General features: G+C 38.3%; 1 protein-coding gene across 1 annotated transcript in view; it reads left to right on the forward strand.

Moving 5' to 3' along the window:
* DNAH6 (dynein axonemal heavy chain 6) overlaps positions 1-19,875 on the forward strand; it is a 236,789-nt gene that overhangs the window by 69,967 nt on the left and 146,947 nt on the right. The window contains exons 24-35 of the mRNA XM_039852518.1: positions 1,237-1,456; positions 2,745-2,909; positions 2,994-3,104; positions 4,390-4,515; positions 4,601-4,756; positions 5,050-5,211; positions 6,662-6,799; positions 9,925-10,092; positions 11,079-11,227; positions 12,572-12,679; positions 14,816-15,371; positions 16,159-16,281. Coding sequence (XP_039708452.1) covers positions 1,237-1,456; positions 2,745-2,909; positions 2,994-3,104; positions 4,390-4,515; positions 4,601-4,756; positions 5,050-5,211; positions 6,662-6,799; positions 9,925-10,092; positions 11,079-11,227; positions 12,572-12,679; positions 14,816-15,371; positions 16,159-16,281 — 2,182 coding nt within the window. The remainder of the gene's footprint in view (positions 1-1,236; positions 1,457-2,744; positions 2,910-2,993; positions 3,105-4,389; positions 4,516-4,600; positions 4,757-5,049; positions 5,212-6,661; positions 6,800-9,924; positions 10,093-11,078; positions 11,228-12,571; positions 12,680-14,815; positions 15,372-16,158; positions 16,282-19,875) is intronic.

Below are 19,875 nucleotides of genomic sequence, written 5' to 3' on the forward strand. Positions count from 1 at the left end.
ATAGATCAAATTAGGTCCTGGAGACACAAGATGATGAATACATTACTGTTCCTGCTTTCTTCACAGGGCTCATACTTCAGTCTTAATCTGTTTAATTAGTTGTAAACAAAGCTTGGGGACAAATTAATTATGATGGTATGTGTTACGTTAAAGAAGCAGGACTGATACAGTGCAACCAAAAATATCTTATTTGTAACTAATGACAGCCTCTGCACTCACTGCTGGGGGCTAGTTTCTTTCTGACCCTCTAGTCAAAATCTTGATCAAGCCTCATGAATTTCTAGCCATTTTCATATAATAATGCAAAAAATTTCCTCTAAATGATCTATAATAATCAAAACTCTGAACAACTTTCAAAGTTAAAACTTCTCCCTTTCCTGGCCCAACCCTGTTGCAGTGATGATGAGGATGTATGACAATCAACCCTCCCCACTTCCTCTTGGGTTTCTGAAGTCTCTGGTTTTGAGCAGGAAAGGGAGGAGAGGCAAGGTGACAGGAGAAGCCTGACTTGGCCTGTACCCTTCTGGCTCCCTTTCTCCCATGTAGGGCCTGCCTTGGGTTCATGGAGTTACCTCCAAGCCCGAGAGAACTCTCATGAGCAGCTTTCTTCACAGAAGTGAAGTGTCTTCTCTGGCCAGGCTCTCCTCCCTCACTCTCATCCCTGGGCATCCAGGTGTGCCCCTACTCCCATTCTCTTCCTAAGGTTTCTTCATGCCTCTAAATGGCCCTATTGGACAGGATCTAAGAAAAGCCCATGAAGGATTATACTAGCATAGCCCACATTCATATATGCACAAAACCAAATAAAATTCTGTAGTCACTCATCCATCTATCCAACAAATTATGGACTGAATACCAGATATGGATGAGGTACTAGGCTAGAGTACAAGGAAAATAAATAATATATCTTCACAGGAGAAATTCAAAGCCAAGTAACAGACATGTGAACAAATCAGTGTTACAGCAAGAGCTACAATTTTTTTTAATTTTTATGAATGAAACCTATCTTTTATGTACCAGACGTTAATTCTAGATGTTTGAGGTGAATCCACACTAATCTTCACAACAATCATGTTTAGAGACATGTAGCATCCCCAGAAACCCAGGACCAGTAGGCTTAGAGGCCTAGGAAATCAGTGGATGGCGAAGAGATGTGGCTAAGGAATTTATCTTTTATGTCTATGTAAGGCTTTGATTCAATTTCAAGTTAAAGTTTAAGTATTTTCTTTAATCCAGATTTTACTTCTTGTCAAATGATGAACTTCTAGAGATTTTGGCCCAGACACGAAATCCCCAAGCTGTGCAGCCGCACTTAAGGAAATGCTTTGACTCCATTTCAAAGCTCGAATTTGCTCTCCTGCCTCCTGCTGAAGGGAAAATTCCTGGTGTGGAAGGAGAGCCAGAAAAAGTTTATACTAATGATATTTTAGCAATGCTGTCACCAGAGGGAGAAAGGGTAAGGTACTTTTTGTTTCTAATTCATTATAGGTAAACTTTGTTACTTTTCTAGGGTTGATGGTAGAGATTTATTCCTTGTCACTCTAAGTGTTCATCAAGTGCTACCACTCCTAGTAGTCTGCTGGCTGAGCAGTTTCAGAGATAACCACGATAAAATTCTTGCCCTCGAAAATCTCTAGTGGAGACAAAGTCAAACAAACAATTTGAAAGCACTACAGTAGATGCAATAACAGAGTCATGTGCTCTGTTCTTGGGAACAGAGTGGAGAAAACTGGAGCCATGTCTTACTCTCCACAATGGACACAAGAGTGGACTGGTTAGGAGTGCCGGTTCTACTGGACTGGCCAAACCACCTGGATTCAAGTCCCAACCTTTAACCTCATTTATAAAAGGGGAATTAGTAATTGTGCCTAAGTAATGAGATGCTGAGGATTTCCAAGTGTTACTATATGTAAATTATTTAGAACGGTACCCAGTGAGTGCTATAAAAGTGTGTTTTCATTATTGGCTCATTATGGGCTTCATAGTGTCTCCTGGGCACTGCACGGTGCCTGGAATATAGTAAATGCCGAACAAGTGAACTGTGGGGAACTAAGTGACGTCACAGAGAATCACACATGCGCACACGCACAGGCAGCCAAGGAAGGTGGAGAGGAGGCACGGGAGACAGCGCATGCCAGACGAGGGAACTGTGCCGGGAAATGCCAAGGATGTCAGTCCAGTTAGAGCACAGTAGTGTATCCTCAGGAGTGAAGGAGCCCATAAACCTTGTACTTGTCCTGAATTGATCTTCCTGCAGAAGACTGTACTCATCCTTCATGCAGAAGAGGGCGAGGAGGACCAAGGCTAGGATCCAGGGAAAGCATGAAATTTAAAGGGAGGGTAGAATAGATGCGGAAGACCCAGGCAAGCAGGGCAGTCAGGTCATTGGAAATACACGAAATAAATATGAAAAGGACTGGAAAGGGTCAATTGGATTTAACAGTTGAGAGAACATTGCTCACCTTAATGACCTTAACAGGTCTTAGGAGTGATTAGAGCCAAAAAGCAGATGAAAGCAAGGAGGAAAAGAAAGCAAAGGAACTTGGAGCACATGGACTCCTCTTGCAGGGAGTTGGCTCCAAAGGGAAGCAGTAAAATAAAGCAATAAGTAGAGATGGTAAAGGGAGGTGGAGCAATAGAAAGTTCCTGTGCTTGGGGTCAGGCTTCCGTGTTTACATGGCTCGGGGTCTGTTATGGAGAGCCATGTAATGAGCCATGCTGTCATTGCTGTGATTGTCTCCTAGGTTAGCTTGGGAAAAGGCCTCAAAGCCCGAGGCAATGTGGAAGAATGGCTCGGTAAAGTGGAAGAAGCCATGTTCACGTCTTTGCGTCGCCTGTGCAAAGCTGCCATCGCTGACTATCAGGGGAAACCAAGGACAGAATGGGTGATAGCTGGCCACCCTTCTCAAGTAACTCTCACTCCTTGAATTTCCATCTCTGATTTCCTTTTTGGTGAGATGCGTCACACACTCAAGGAAGATGTTTCCATGCAGGTGATCCTGACCATTTCTCAAATCATGTGGTGCCGTGATTTGACTGAGTGTTTGGAAGAAGATGGTAATCAATTAGAGGCCCTGGAAGCTTTCGAAAAAGTCAACTTTGAGGTGAGATTTTTTTTAACAGGGAGACATTGAACGTACTGCTGTGAGAGATGGTCTCAGTGGTTTTTATTGGCATGATTAATGCAAATTCACTTTCTTTCTGAAATTTAATGCTCTGACATGACTTACAAAGCTTTGGGATTCTCACTGAAACCATTTGTGTTCAAGTTTTCTTAGGGACACTACTTTGGTGTTTGTGTAGTATTTTTCTACTTATAAAAATAGGAAAAAAATTCAAGAAAAAAATGTCAGGATAATAATGGTTTGCAACATTTAAGGAGAGATCATATTTACTGGATGTCTCTCATAGAAGTTTATTCAATCCAGGACAACCCCAGGATTTGTGCCATTTCTGTTCTTAGGCTCAAGTTGTGCTTTTCTACTATTTTATAGACTCTTCAGGTAACTATCAATAAAACAATAAATAACTGAATGAATCTAAATACCAAACTACAAGAATTTTTAAGCTGTAGTTGGAAACTGCCATTTTAAAGCTACATCTAACTTTAAGTCCAAATTCAATTCAACTTCCAAGCAATGTTGCATTTTTAAAGAATCATCCTTAAAATGAAAAAAGAGAAGAGTCCTCAAGAGAATTGAAGGTCCTCAATAGGATTTCACGTCAAAGAGCTCCAGAGATGAGAAAGGACTCCCTAAGGAGAGTCTGGTTGACCTCTGTGTGGAGGTCCCTGATCAGAGTTGGCACACATGAAAATTCAGCACAGCAGTTCAAGGTCTTCATGACTGAAAAGAGTCAATTTCTCCTCTTTGAAAAATATTTAACCATTTAGGTTAGAATCAGGAGCTCCATCTATAACAAAAATATTTTATTTAATCGAACTTTAGCCTAGTTAAAATGCTTATGTTTTCTGATTATCAAAGGAAAAACTGCCCCAGAAAATAAGGTATACTACCTTAACCTCATTTAATTTTTAGAGAGAACAATCTTCCCTAGTGACATCACCACATGGTGGTTATGAGCTTTCCTGAGGCAAATGTGTCCACTCAAGTCTCATTTGTGCAGCCTCATAACTGTGTGACGGCCATCAAGTTACTTACCCTCTCTGACCTTCAGTTTCCTCTAACGAAAGATGAGGTAAAGAGAGTATGTACTTCTTAGAAGGCATATGGGAATTAAATAAACTGTTGTCCTGTTTGGTCGTAGAATTATAGATTTTTAAAATTAGGTAGTTTTGGCAAATGTCTACCCCAAATGTAATAGTAAAAAGATATATGTGTAAGCTGATTTTTGAAAATTCATCATGATAATTTCTCTTTTAATTTGTAGAGATTAAATGCCCTGGCTGCATTAGTTCGAGGCAGTCTTCCTAAATTACACAGAAACATTATAACTGCCTTAATTACTATTGATGTACATGCAAGAGACATAGTCACCGAACTTGCTCAAGCCAAGGTACCTGTTTCATTAAAGTAAAATCATATATTTCCTTTCGAAATTAGTGCATCTAATATATATATCATTGTCATCACTTGTGTAGGTAGAGGAAGTCGAATCCTTCGACTGGCAGAGACAACTACGCTATTATTGGGACATAGACCTGGATAATTGTGTGGCTAGAATGGCACTCTCTCAGTACACTTATGGCTATGAATATTTGGGTGCATGCCCACGATTAGTTATTACTCCTCTCACAGTAAGTTACTGATCACTTAGGTTAATGTTGACACAAGAGTGCTTTTTTTATCAAAATAATCAGAAAAGTTTCATATAACATTAACTCTTGAAAGGACTTACTATGAATATCTCTTTGTGAAGCAGAGTGCTTTGCATTAATTAATTACATGCTTTGGGTCTTTGAGTAGACCTCAATTGCTATAAAACCTTTCATAGAAAATAATGACCTTTCTCCTATGGAAAGGAAAGGACTCATGAATTTGTGGCTGGAGTCAGTTCCCTTCAATAACGACAGTTTATCAATTTCTTCAGGATCGCTGCTACCTGTGCCTCATGGGGGCTTTGCAGCTGGACCTGGGAGGTGCACCAGCTGGTCCTGCAGGCACTGGGAAAACCGAGACTACCAAAGACCTAGCAAAAGCTCTTGCCATCCAGTGTGTGGTCTTCAATTGTTCTGATGGTTTGGACTACAAGGTACAATCCAGCATCTGAACACTCACGTTGGTGCTTTCTGTGATTTTCTCTACTCGCAGCATGACATAACAAAAGGAGGAGAGAATGGGGTGATGGCAAGGAAAACTAGTGGGCAAGGGATGGTAAAGTGGAATAAACAGAGCAAAGGAGAAGAGACAACATAAGATAGGAATCAAGGCCAGGAGAGCATTTGTCAAATGGTGGTAAAATTCAAAATCTATTTATGTCAGAAAGCAGAAAGAAGAGAGATGAGGTAGATACAAGATAAAGCAGCAGGGAAATCTGAGAACAAGGAAGAAGCTTATGGAAAGAGATGAGCAATTCAGGGAGTTGTATACTAACGATGAAATATGTAGAAGGTGAGAATTTGTGGCAATATTTTTCAATACAGCAGTTCTCAAAATTTTTCTCAAAGGCGTCCTTTATACTCTTAAAAATTCAAGGCCTCCTGAGCCATTATTTATATATATTACATCCGCTGACATTTATCATGTTCAAAATTAAAACCAATACATTTAAAATATTTATTTGTTTTAAAATAACAATAATAAATCCACTACCTATTAGCACAAACATATTTTCTGTGAAAAATAACTATTTTCCCAAATAAAAAATTTAATGAGAAGAGTGATGTTTTATATTTTCAAAAATCTCTAATGTTTGGCATAATAGAAGACAGGCAGATCCTCACACCTGCTTCTGCATTCAGTTTGTTGAGATATGTTATTCTGGTTGAAGTATTTGAAGAAAATCTAGCCTCACACAGATATGTACCCAAAAAAGAGAGGAATATTTTAATAACTTCCAGATAATCATTATTCTTCATTGAAACTATACCAAAACTTGACAAGTAGCATTTTCTTGAAGGTTATTTGCAGTGTGGAAATTGAAACCATATCAATAATTTTTTTCATGTTCTGTAGTCTCATGAGAGAATGAGAGTTAAAAAAAAAGCAAATAACATTTAGTATTTTTATGAAAATACTTCTACCTTGCAGACCACCTGAGACTGGCAGGGATCCCCAGATGACGCTTTGGGAACTTCTATTCTAGGATGTTAATTCCTAACTCGGAAAGCCACATCTCTTGAAGGGTCTAAAGTGTCTTCAGAAAAAGACAAAGGTTTTCCTTATCAGTACCCCAGTCAAACATGTGGCAAGAGCAAGACTTCCCATCTGTCACCCTCACCTCATTCGTGCCATTGGGAAGGTGGTAGTAGGAGCCTCCTCCAAAAGCAGAAACAAGAGAAAAACAAATCAGCCATCAGTTTCCACACAGAGGTCACTGGCAGTTGTACTTGGCTTCCCTGGTAGAAAAGTGCAAATTTCTAACACAGCCCAGTACTCACATACTGCCTTTTTTTCCTTTTTAATATTTTCAGCTAAAAGTTTAACTTTTGAAGGAGTTTAACTATATAATACAAAGTCGAACATCATTATTTTTATTTCAGATGATGGGGCGCTTCTTCAGCGGTCTGGCACAGTCAGGGGCTTGGTGCTGCTTTGATGAATTTAATCGAATTGACATAGAAGTTTTGTCAGTCATTGCACAGCAACTCATTACCATTAGGAATGCAAAAGCTGCAAAGGTAGAGCATCTGGCAGTTGTCTATGGCATTAATGTTTCTTCAGTCTGTAATTAACTTATGACATATTGCATTTTAGGAAGGACAATGCTAACTTTAGCCTATTTCACGTTTCCAGTGTAATTGGTGAGTACTACAGCAACACGACTTAGTTGGGAGAATTCCTCATCCAGGAAACACAGAGAAACAATCCTTCATCAGGCACTGTGCTGGGAACTGGTGATACAGAGTTGGTGAAACTTACTTTCTGCCCTCAAGGAAAGATGTTCTTCCCACTCCCAACACACACACACACACACACACACACACACACACACACGTACCCATACCCTGTCCCTCTCTTCTCCATCTCTTACTTTCTTCCTCACCTTCCTTGTTCTCACTAAGTTTCTCTAATGCTCCCTCTCCTGGGTTCCTCTGCCTTCATCATGGCCCTCAGGCTCAACCTAGGCTGGTAGAAAAATGGGAGAGAAGTCCTGGGGGAACCAGGAAGAATTTGGCTCCTCAGAATTCACTGGACTGGAAAAGCCAAGGAATGTAGGATCAAATGAAGACACGAATGTGGCCCTACTATTAAAAAAAGTTAGCCCATGTTCCTGGAGAAGGGGTTTGTATTGGGAAGCTGATGGCAGTGAAGGATGGGACCAAGTCTCCTACCACTGTGTGTTGACCTTCTGAGGTGTGGTCATGAGATCACCAAAGGGCAGACTGATGCTCAGACTGTACAAGCCAGAACAGCCTTGCCAGTTGTTTAGTATTTAAATAGCCACTGCCCCAAACCCCTTGAAGGGTTCCCCACCACTACCTTAGCCCCTTCCTGAAGAGCCCCTGACTGCCTCAGGATCCAGCCATAAGGGTTCCTCCTGACATAGCATGGGGACCTCTGGATCCAGCTCTAGCTTTAGTGACAGAGGCCACTCTCATCTGAAGACGCCCTGCTGAAGAGTTGTTAAATATTTTGATTATCACCTCTACAAAAAAAGCAAATTATAGAACAAGTCAAAAGAAAGCAGAAATTGGACTTTAATGAGCTGTTAAATTGTACAAGTCATTATACTTTATACTTATTCTATCTTTATACAAACCTATGTGAAGCAGAGGGCATTTCACCAAGGTTACTTACAGGGGAAAAAGATTCCAAGAAATTTAAAAATATTTCTGAGAACACCATAGAACTAAGATAGACACCTAAATCTATGTGACTCTAGAATCTGCATTCCTTCAACTATACACCGTCCTGCCTGCCAGATCCTCTGTGGAGGCCTGTATTGAATGCAAGGACCTCCAAATATAGTATAACTCATAAGCCATTATCGCCTTGCTGAGCAATTAGCTGAGAGCAAAGCATGGAGGAAAAGGGAGAAGGGACCAGAGGGAATAGAGGAAGAACTGAAGCCTTGCCAACTGGAGAGCAACCGTGTGATGTAAAAGAAAGGTAGAAGGATATCTGAGACTAACCAAATCTCATCCTCAATTCTGCCAGTGGCCACATGAGATAGTTGGTGCAAGACATACCCCCTGGAGGGGCGGTTCCATAGGGTAGTGGTTAGCATGTCTGCTTTACACGCAGAAGGTCCTGGGTTTGAGCCCCAGTGGAGCCCCAGTGGAGCCACGGGCCTATACTCCAGGTGCACCAGGCCTCCCAGGTGCGCCAGGCCTTGGGTGTGCGCCGCAAGCCTGTGGGAGGAGATGCCTACTCCGTGGAGTCAGGGATGGAAGTCGGGGCAGGCAGCGAGGAGATAAAAAAGATATATCCCCTGGAATAGATGAAGAAACTAAAAGCACAGAAATTTACAAGTTCGAATAACACAAACAGCAGTTTAATGGCAGCAGGACTGGTCTCCAATTGTACCATCCAGGATTTTCTCCTCCAGGCTATGACACATCCTCCAGCTCCATCCTAGTCTTCCCTGTATCTTCATGTCTATCCTTTCATCCAATGGCTCAGCTAGAAAACTAGATTCCATCTTGGATTTTTTTTCCCCTATCAACCCCAGAATCTAAGCCATCAGCAAGTCCATTTAATTTTATCTTCTAGATTCCTCTTGTCCCCGGTGATAACTCCATAATTCTGGCTCTTATCATCTCCCTAATGACAATTCTTTAACAGACCCCTTGTCTGCATTTTGTCCAACCTCTTCATTGCCATCTGTGACCCTATCACTCTGCTCAAAATTCTTCTCTGCTTCCCCTAACCCATGAGACAAAATCTAAATTTCTTAGCCTATACTGCCAGATTCTTGATGCTCAGGCCCCAACCTACTTATATTTTCTTCCTAGAACTTTACCCTTTAGCAGAGTAAATAGCTGGTCATTTCTTGAACATGCAGTGCAGTTTCTTGTTCCTGCTTCCTTTGACTGGAATAGCTGCCTCTGCTTATCAATGCTAAATGCCCCTCTTCATTCTTCGGGTCTCAAGCAGGCTTTCCTGCTCTTCCTATGGATTTTGCTCCCAATGGGCTTTGCACACACCTCCCCTATAGCATCTGTTGCATGGCTTGGTCACGGTTTCCAGGTCTGACTCCACGCAGCAAGCCCAAGAGCTTCTCAAGGGCTCAGGAATGAGTCTCCTGCAGCTCTCTACATCCATGCCTAACCCATTGCCTCACCTGCAACAGATAGATATTCAACAAGTTGTTGCTGCTGAATAAAAGAGAAGGAATAACTCCAGTGACACTAACCATGGGGCCCCAACCATCTAAGGACTAAGATTAGAATTTTGGGGGGAATACCAAAAAGTGGGGGTGGAGAAGGTTTAGTAGCCATTAAGTCTAAGTTGAATTAAGGAAGCTCAGCAAAAGATGCTGAGGCCTAGAAGACTGCAGGAATGGGCCAGGCAGGAAGAAACAGATTGGGCAAGGCAGATCAGGAGCAGGGAAACAGAGAGCAGGACACACTGAGCCCTAAAGAGAGTGGGAGTCAGTAGAACGGAGTCAGGAGAGACATGTTTCCTCTTGTCCAACAGCAGCATTCAGTAGTCATTGCTTGAACCTGGTGGTCTAGTGGTTATGTTTCAGTAGTCATTGCTTGAATGCTCCATTACACAAGTTTTGACTACAGTAGTTAATTATGTGAAAAAATTTACAAATGTCAAGTGTTAACTTATACTTGCTCTTTTCTTTAAACAGCTCTCTAGATTCATGTTTGAGGGCCGGGAAATAAAGTTGATTATGACTTGTGCAGCCTTCATCACAATGAATCCTGGATATGCAGGCAGAACAGAATTGCCAGATAATCTGAAAGCCCTGTTTAGACCCTTTGCAATGATGGTTCCAAATTATGCCTTGATTGCAGAGGTGAGTTTCATATTATAAATTAAGAAATTTTCAAACTCATTTCTTTTATTTACCATTGATTCTATTTAAGTAGAATGTTTTTTTATAATGCACTCTGACAAAGTTTATACATTATTGTTTTCTCATAAGAATAGAGATGATTGTTATCACATAGAATGTTTTGTTTCCCTCTGTGCGTGTGTGCGTGTGTGTGTGTGTGTGTGTGTGTGTGTGTGTGTGTGTGTGTCTGCTATAGTCCCGAATTGTATCTGGAATATAGAAGGTCCTTAAAACTGGAATGAATCAATGAGTTTAATTAAGCAGTTTATTGGAGTTTATCAGTTCATCTCTAGGAATTAAAATGTCTAGATTCATTCTAAAAACTACTGTATTATTCTCACATCTCTGTGTATTATTTTTATTAGAGTCAAAAGATGTGAATAGCAGCAATGCTAATCACTATGATAGAGGGTAGGGATTGGTTTGTAAGTCTGTATCAGCTTAGTCAAAAATAGTAATCATTAATAAATTAATTATTTATATTGTATTTGTTCTTTCTGTGTCTATTTAGAAATCTTTCTATTAAACTGGTTTTTGTTTCTTCATACTAGCTAAGAATTCCCAGGGAGCCTAAAGGGGATCACACTGCTGTCACTGACACTGTCAGATTAAAGAAGCTCAAGCCTTGCTTCTGTACTCAGACCTTATAACACCATCCAACCTCCAGAATGGATGGGCTCTCTGCTCTTTGAACCAAATGTCACTAAGGCCACATCTTCATCTACAGAAAGAAAGCCGAATCAGTGCTCAGGCCTCCCCAGATAATATCCTACCTTCCACATTCTTATGGCACAGAAAACCCTTTTTTCTCCAAGCTTTACATTTCTTTGTTAAATGACATAACAACTTGGAGAGGTATAATGCCTAAAGTGAATTTTGAATACATTGGTGTTATGCTAATATATTGTCGTCAATATCGTATAAGCATTGCATTTTACTTTTTCTAGGTAATTCTATATTCTGAAGGATTTGAATCCAGTAAAATATTAGCAAGAAAGATGACTCAGATGTATAAGCTTTGCAGTGAACAGCTCTCTCAGCAGGATCACTACGACTTTGGCATGAGAGCTGTAAAGTCTGTACTGGTCATGGCTGGGTAAGAAACCAAGGTGGTCAAGTGTGAAATTCCAAACCATGTAATCGAATGCGTGAAATGAGTAAGTCACACATGGCTCTTGAAGCAACATAGTAAGTGATTAATAAATGTTAATTGCTGCTGTTGTCATCATTCTTTTGACACTCCTCATCCCACAGCAGTTCTTCACTGTGAGACCCAATGTGGTTGCCCCCAGACTGAATCTGAATCTCAACTAGGCTTTGGCTAACTTTCATGTCCCCTGAACTTATCACATACATTGGGTTTTACTGTATAAAAGCCTTTACCACCATAATATGGATGACTAGATTTAAAGGGCATAGTTTGTTACACATATACAGTAATTAAGTTATGCATATTGCCTAACAAGGCCTGAAGCATTCAGAAAACATCAGTTTCATCATTCCATCTTCAGTCCAGGCTTTTGTCCAAGACTTCACCTCTGTCTTTACAATGTGGTCCAGGACAAGCTTCTTTCTAATTTCTAGTAAAGCATGAGTCTTTTTCTCTTTTCAGGCCCCAATGTCTTTGCATCCTCTTGCAAACTCCCGCCTTTGGAGACCCCAGCTGATCCAGAGTCTCTGAGGGACTCTGTCACCTCTCCAGTCTTTCCTCTCAGGCAATGACTTGCTGGTCTGTACTCTGCACATTCAGAGCCCCTTCTTCCTAGCTTCAGTTTCCCTGGTTTTGCACAAATTTTCCTGCCCTGTGAACTCTCTGTTCTTTCTTCTAACCTCCCAGATACAGTATTTCTCCTCTTCACAGGATTGCCACTTATGGCGAAGGAATACTAAGGCATTCAGATACACTTGCACTCAAAGAACACAACTACAGTCCAGTGGGCAAGACAGACAAATGAGCAGTCATCTAGGATTCAGTGTAGTGAAGGCGACCATAGGGCTGCATCCAAGGTTTGCTGAGAAGAGGGATGGGGGAACTTTCTAGAGGAGGGAGTAACTGGACTAGGTTCTGAAAGGGAAATAAGAGTGAACAAAAGGGCAAAGTGGAGTGTCCCTGGCTGAGAGAAAAGAAAGTCACAGGGGTGTGAATCATCATGATGCATCCAGGGATGCACGTAAGCTCAGGCTGGATTGATGGAGGAGGTTAAGAAAATGTCCTTGTCATTCTCCTGAAGGCTATAGAGTTAGTTCCTGGCTTGTGCACATGGTCTGATGGAGATGGGTGCTCAGCATGAAGGGAACACAATCTCTGCTTCCAGGGGGAACCTGCAGTGGGGCGCCCCCAACAGCGTTCTGCAAATGGAATCCCTGACCCACAGGTTTGGAAAATCACGTTCAATAATATGCTCTCACAATGTCATCTGAGTTATTTCTTTAAACGTAGGTCTTTAAAAAGAGAGAACCCAGACCTAAATGAAGATGTGGTGTTGATAAGAGCCTTACGAGACTCCAATTTGCCAAAATTCCTAACAGATGATGCTCTTCTGTTCAGGTAAATTTCTAGATGTTATAGAAGAAAGCATGGCTATTGTGTAGAGGTAAAAAACAGTCTTAACTGCAAATTGTGTGTCTCTAACAATATACTTTCTCATCTTTTTAGGGATACTTACTGCAGTTTAAAATACTGTTTTAAAATAAAGGTACTAAAGTTTTAGCATCAATCTAATTATTCATTTTTCCTCAAAATATTGATCACCAGGCTGTGCGCTGTATAAGTTAGCACTGGTTACAAGTTCTTGATCTAAGAGAAATTTCTGACCCCCAAAAATCAGACTTGGGCTTAAAATAAATGTGATTACTCTTATCTATGTATATCTACTTTTATTTAGTTTTATGTTAATCCAAGTTATATATATAGTAGTTTTAAAAATAAACTAGTGTCATAAATTAATCTCATGAAGAACCACAGTTCCTTGCCCTTCACCAATTCCATCTTCCCAAAGGCAATCATTTTTCCATTGATCCACTCATTCATTGATCCATTTTTCATTCATTTTGCTGTTTCCTTCTATATTTTTTAGTATCATGTTTCTGCCATTTCTTCATTTTTCAGTTTTAGATATTATCTATTAAGTTACTAACAAAGAGATGAGGATATGCACGTGCATCTTTCCCCTCAACCCATCATCTCTGTATAGTTATATTGCAATATAATTATAACTATATAAATTAATTATTTACCTACTTCTCTATAAATCTACCATTAATTTGTCTCTAAATTTTTCCAGAGTGTAAATCTCCTAAAGACAAACGAACAAACAAAAAAATCTTCACTCAATCATACAGAATATTCTATTGAATTGGTCTCTTTGGAGCCCTCTTTCCTGCTCTAATCTGGACTGGTTATCCATTACCCCTAGTGCACATCTATCACCCTGGGATGTCCATTTGTGACTGTGCTGGGGATTCTCTTTGCCTTTGTCTTCTGTCAATGCCCCTGTTTCCCAGAACATGTGTCCGCTCCCTTTCAGTAGGACACGATGATGAAAATTCTCATAGTTATCTTTGCACACTTATGATATTTCTAGAATTGAGATTTTAGGAAGTAATTTCACTAGATTATAGGATATGAACATTTTTAATTTAGATAGAGTCTATCAAGATGTCTAAAGACATTTTATATTTATATAAATGGTTTTATGAAAATGCCCATTTCCTTTTAAATGTTTTAAAGAGAGACCAGAAGTCTTTAATGTGTGCATTATTTTATTGTATGCATTCCTTTAATTATTAGTGTTATTAGTCATGTATATTTATTACTCTTGTATGTTATTTCTCTGTTGTGCTCCTTACTGATTTGTAGGAACTCATAAATTTTATCTGGTATAAAAATTGGATATATTTCTCTAAGCTTATTATTCATTAAGTTCATCTATAAAGGCTTTTATCTCATAGAGGTTTGTTTTTTGTTTGTTATCATTTGTTCACTTTATCAACGTTTTTTACAGTCATACATTTCTTGTCTTTCTTAGAAAGACCTTTTTACCACAGTGGTGCAAAATTCATCTTTTATATTTTCATCTAGTTCTTTGTTGTCATTTTATATTAAGGTCTTTACTGTGTCTCAAAAGCATTTGTGTATATAGTGTGAGGTATAGATTTCACCCCTTTTTTACTCATAGAGAAATCCCATATTAACTCTTTCCCACAGAATAATCAATTTTCCCTTTTCTCCTTTTTTACCTAGTACTAGTTTTCTATTTTTATTTCCATCTTATTTTTCTGAATATCTACATACAGTTACAAGCACACATAAATGCATTTGGGAAAAGTTGAGTTAGAAATATAATTTTTAAAATAAACTGATAAATTCATCATCTTCTGTATGTTTGATACTATGCCCTGTACTGTAGACAATACAAAAACATAATAGATATTTCTTACCCGAAAAAGCTCCCAGTATACTTAAGAATGTTGATCTACTGTGCAAGAAACAAACAAAATCAAACACAATATCAGAGAAATGATAGATTCTAGTATAACACATAGGACAGGCTAGTACTGTACGTGTTTAGAAGAAAAGATCGATGAGAAAAATAAGACTGTGTGTTAATCAATTAATAGTAACAAATATGGGGAAAACTCAATGACTAGCCATTCTTAATTGATTTTATTTTTGTTATTTCAGTGGAATTATATCTGATCTTTTTCCTGGAGTCCAAATTCCAGAACATGACTACGGTATATTGCAGTCAACAATTATAGATGTCATGAATAGACAAAATCTTCAGCCTGAGATATGTATGGTTAAAAAAGTGATACAGTTCTATGAAACTATGCTAGTAAGGCATGGTGTTATGTTAGTCGGGCCAACAGGAGGTGGCAAGACCACAGTTTACCAAATACTAGCAGAAACTTTAGGGAATTTGCAAAAACTTGGTCTAGACAATCCCTTTTACCAACCGGTTAAAACATATGTTCTTAATCCTAAATCGATTACAATGGGTGAATTATATGGCGAAGTTAATAACATAACCTTGGAGTGGAAAGATGGTTTGATGGCACTAAGTGTCCGAGCAGCTGTGAATGATACCTCAGAAGACCATAAATGGATCATTAGTGATGGGCCCGTGGATGCTCTTTGGATCGAAAATATGAATACAGTGTTGGATGATAACAAAATGCTTTGCCTGGCTAACAGTGAGAGGATTAAACTCACACCACAAGTCCACATGTTATTTGAGGTAAATGTAATGTCATACTGTGGATTAAAGAAATATTCATTAATTGGCATACCATCATAATTTTTTTTCTCACACTAATGTATCTTTTACTATCTGTAAGACCTACCATGGTATTTTGTTTATGTACTAAATACTTATTAAATTGTCCATTTGTAATATATTGTCCATCCTGACAACCAAGGTCTCTCAAACATTCCTATCTCCCTATAAACAGGAAATACATTAAATTCTGGCTTCTCCAGCATCTGTTTCTTTTCCTTTGGAAGTATCTAGTATGTATAGATGACTTTACATGATTTGAAATGCTTTCTAAGTTAAAAAAATTATAGTATTTAAAGTAAATGAATTATCACAGTGTGGTATGACTATTTTATGGAGGGTTTGGAAGAGGAATGTGGACTAAATACAGCGACAAAATTTTATGGAAGATAATCACCACTACTGTCTTCATTCATCAAACATTGATTGAATATCTATTATATGCTAGGTATTAGGCTACATGTTGGATACAAGAATGAAATAAGAAAGAAGAGAAAAGAAAAGGAAATAATTACCCAATCCCTCCCATAAGGATTTAACAGTATCCTCCTAAAATTATGGGGTTTTTTCAACTTATGCTCACATAACTTCTCCATTTCTGATTACTTATAGCTCTCCCACTATCTTCCACATAAAATCTTTCAGTGTTAACTTAAACTTTAAACTTATGATTCATTAACATTGAAGGTTCATGAATAAGGAAGTATCATATTAGCTTTTCCCTATTCAACTTTTTTTTCAATTTTAGGTGCAAGATCTAAAGGTTGCCTCTCCTGCAACAGTCAGTAGATGTGGAATGGTGTTTGTGGATCCTGAAGAACTGAAATGGATGCCTTATGTTAAAACCTGGATGGAGCGTATTAAAAGAAAAGTAAGTACAACCATATACTCTCCAATATCTCAATTTGTCAGGGCTCACATTTCCCTTAAGTGCCCAAATTGTAATGGTAAGTCCTCATTGTGCTTGATTGAGGGAATTCTAAGATTGCACCTAGTTCCTCTCTCTAATAATTCTTCCAGAAATGTTTATATATTCCCCAATTCTGTCCTTATCATTTGTTGTCTCAGCCTGCCAGTCTTCATAGTCACTCTGTTTTCTGCCTAGTATGCCCGGCTTCTCCCTAGACCAGTTCCTCTCAAATACAAACACAAACCACTTCCTTGAGTCCCCCCAAACCACAGCTAGAACAGGCTGGGGCATGAAAAAAAGACTTTGTAGAAGGTTTGGGATAATGAAGGAATCACGATGAAGAAAAAGACATTCCGTTCCAGGCAGTACTTTCATCATTTTTAGAGTGTAGAAAACCATAATACCACTGAGAGCCAGAGAGAAGTAAAAACCAGTTTATGTCCCATCCAGTCGTAAGTCTATGACACAATCTAACCTCATAAGTACTATTCCACCCCAAGTGAAGGGAAGCTTCAGAACAGCTCAGTTCCATGTTAACTTCTGTACCCTGTTCATTCCAAAATAGAATTTCAAGCCATCTTTTAAAGTGTTTTGCCCCATCCCAGCCCCCACTCCAAAAAAGAAAGCTGTCTTTTTTCTGCCTCTCCCTCTCCAAAAATAAATCAGAAAACTATTGTTTTCCTCATTCTTAGGCATCAATGTTCTAATTGTTATGGTCCAGTTTCAGAGTACTTTATTAAAGAAAATAATTCTTGGGATTGAGAATTTATCATGGGTTACCATAAGATTTTAAACCTTCCTAAATACACTTTTCAAAAATTAATAGACTTTATTACTTAGAACAGTTTTTGGTTTACAGAAAATTTTAATAAAATTCTCATATTCTCCCTCTCCTCCAAACGGTTTCTCCTATTATTAACATCTCACATTGCTGTGGTACATTTGTTAAAATTGATGAAACAATATTATTATTGATACATTATTGATATTGATACATTGATATGTTGATATATTATTGATGTGTCGATATTGATACATTATTGATACATTATCTATCAATATACTAACTAAAGACTATAGTTTGCATTAGGGTTTACTCTTTGTGTTGTACAATCCTATGGGTTTTGCAAATGCATAATATAATGTATCCACCATCTGGTTTCAAACAGAATAGTTTCACTGCATTAAAAAATCTGCACCCCATCTATTTATTCATCCACCCTCTCTCAACTCCTGACAAACACTGATCTCTTATAGTCTTCATACTTTTGCCTTTTCCAGAATATCATGTAGTTAGAATCATACAGTATATAGCTTTTTCAGATTGGTTTTTTTTTTTCACTTAGTAATATGCATTTAAGTTTCCTCCATGTCTTTCTGGCTTGATAGCTCATTTCTTTTTATCATGGAATAATATTATATTGTATAGATTTACCAAGTTTATCCATTCACCTACTGAAGGACATCTTGATTGCTTCCAAGTTTTGGCAATTATGAATGACTATAGTTTACACTGCTGTATGATATATAGAAAAGTTGAGAGAGTGGAAACTAAGAGTTCTTATTGCAAGGAGAAAATTTTTTTTCTTTTATTTTTATTGTATGTATATGAAATTAAAGATGTTAACTAAACCTATCGTGGAAATCATTAATACAGTTGACCCTTGAACAACACAGGTTTGAACTATGCAGGTCCACTTATGTGTGATTTTTTTTTTCAATAAATATATGGCTCTTTATATCTGTTAGTTTCACATCTGGCAGATTCAACCAAATGTGGATGGACAAATGTATTTTCCCAATCCCAACCATTGATTCCCAACCACCAATAAAAAATACTGTTTTTGATCCACAGTTTGTTGAATTCATGGATGTAAAGGGCTGAATATAGTCAAAGTTATATGGGGATCTTCAACTGAGTGGGGGTCGGCACCTCTAAACCCCATGTTGTTCAAGGGTCAGCTGTATGTGTAAATCAAACCATCATGCTGTATACCTTAAACTAATACAGAAATGTATATCAATTATTTCTCAATAATACTGGGAGGGGGACAAAAAAAGTTCCTATAAACATCCATGTTCACGTTTTTGTGGACTTGTTTTGTAGACTTGTTTTCAGCTCATTTGGGTAAATACACAGGAGGACGATTGCTGGATCATACGGTAAAACTATGTTTAGCTTTGAAAGAAACTGCCAGGCTGTCTTCCAAATAGGCTGTGCCATTTAGTATTCTCACCAGGCAAGAATGAGAGTTCCTGTTGCTCCACATCTTCACCAGTATGTGGTGGTGCTGGTGTTTAGTAGGTGTTTAATAAGTATGTAGTGGTATCTCATTGTTATTTAATATGCAATTCTCTAACATATGATGTTGAGCATCTTTTCAAATTTACTATATGTATATCTTCCTTAGTGAGGATTCTGTTCAAATCTTCACACATTTTTTATTGGGTTTTTTGTTTTTTTACATTACTTTTTTTTAAATATTTTATTTTTTACTTTTTTCCTCTTTGCTCCTTCCCCATTCCCCCTGGTAACTACTAGTCCATTGTCCAGGTCCAAGAGTCTGTTTGTTTCTCCTGTTCATTTGTTACTTTGAGGTTTATATCCCACATATAAGTGATATCATGTGATTTTCACCCTTTTCTGTCTGGCTTATTGCACTTAGTATGATTATTTCAAAATCAATCCATGTTGTTGCAAACGGCAGTATTTCATCTCTTCTTATGGCTGAGTAATATTCCATTGTATATATGTACCAAAACTTCTTTAGCCAATCATCTATTGTAGGACACTTCAGTTGCTTCCATGTCCTGGCCACTGTGAATAATGCTGCTATGAACATCGGTATGTAAATATCTTTTCGAATATGAGTTTTCAAGTCTTTGGGGTAAATACCCAGTAGAGGGATTGCTGGATCATATAGTAGATCAATTCTTAGTTTTTTGAAGAACCTCCATACCACTTTCCATACCAATTTGCAGTCCCACCAGCAGTGTATGAAGGTTCCTATTTCTCCACATCCTCTCTACATTTGTTATTACTTGACTTGTTGATTATAGCCATTCTAACAGGTGTGAGATGATATCTTACTGTGGTTTTGATTTTCATTTCCCTAATAGCCAATGATGTTGAGTATCTTTTCATATAATTGTTGGCCATTTGTATGTCCTCTAAGGAGAAGCGTCTGTTCAGGTCCTCTGCCCATTTTTTGATTGGATCATTGTTTTTTGTTGTTGTTATTGAGTCGTATGAGTTCTTTGTATATTTTGGATATTAGGCCCTTATCGGAGGTGTTGCTTGCAAATACATTTTCCCATTCAGATGGTTATCTCTTTACCTTGTTGACAGTTTCTTTTGCTGAGCACAAGCTTTTTAGTATGATGTAATCCCATTCATTTATTTTAGCTTTTACTTCCTTTGCCTTTGAAGTCAAATTCATAAAATCCTCTTTAAGTCCAAGGTCCTTGAGTTTAGTTTTCTTCTATGCCTTTTATTGTTTCAGGTCTTATATTCAGGTCCTTAATCCATTTTGAGTTAATTTTGGTGTGTGGTAA

This window comes from Pteropus medius, unplaced genomic scaffold (genome assembly GCF_902729225.1).
Source record: "Pteropus medius unplaced genomic scaffold, Ma_sr-lr_union100, whole genome shotgun sequence".
Lineage (NCBI taxonomy): Eukaryota > Metazoa > Chordata > Mammalia > Chiroptera > Pteropodidae > Pteropus > Pteropus medius.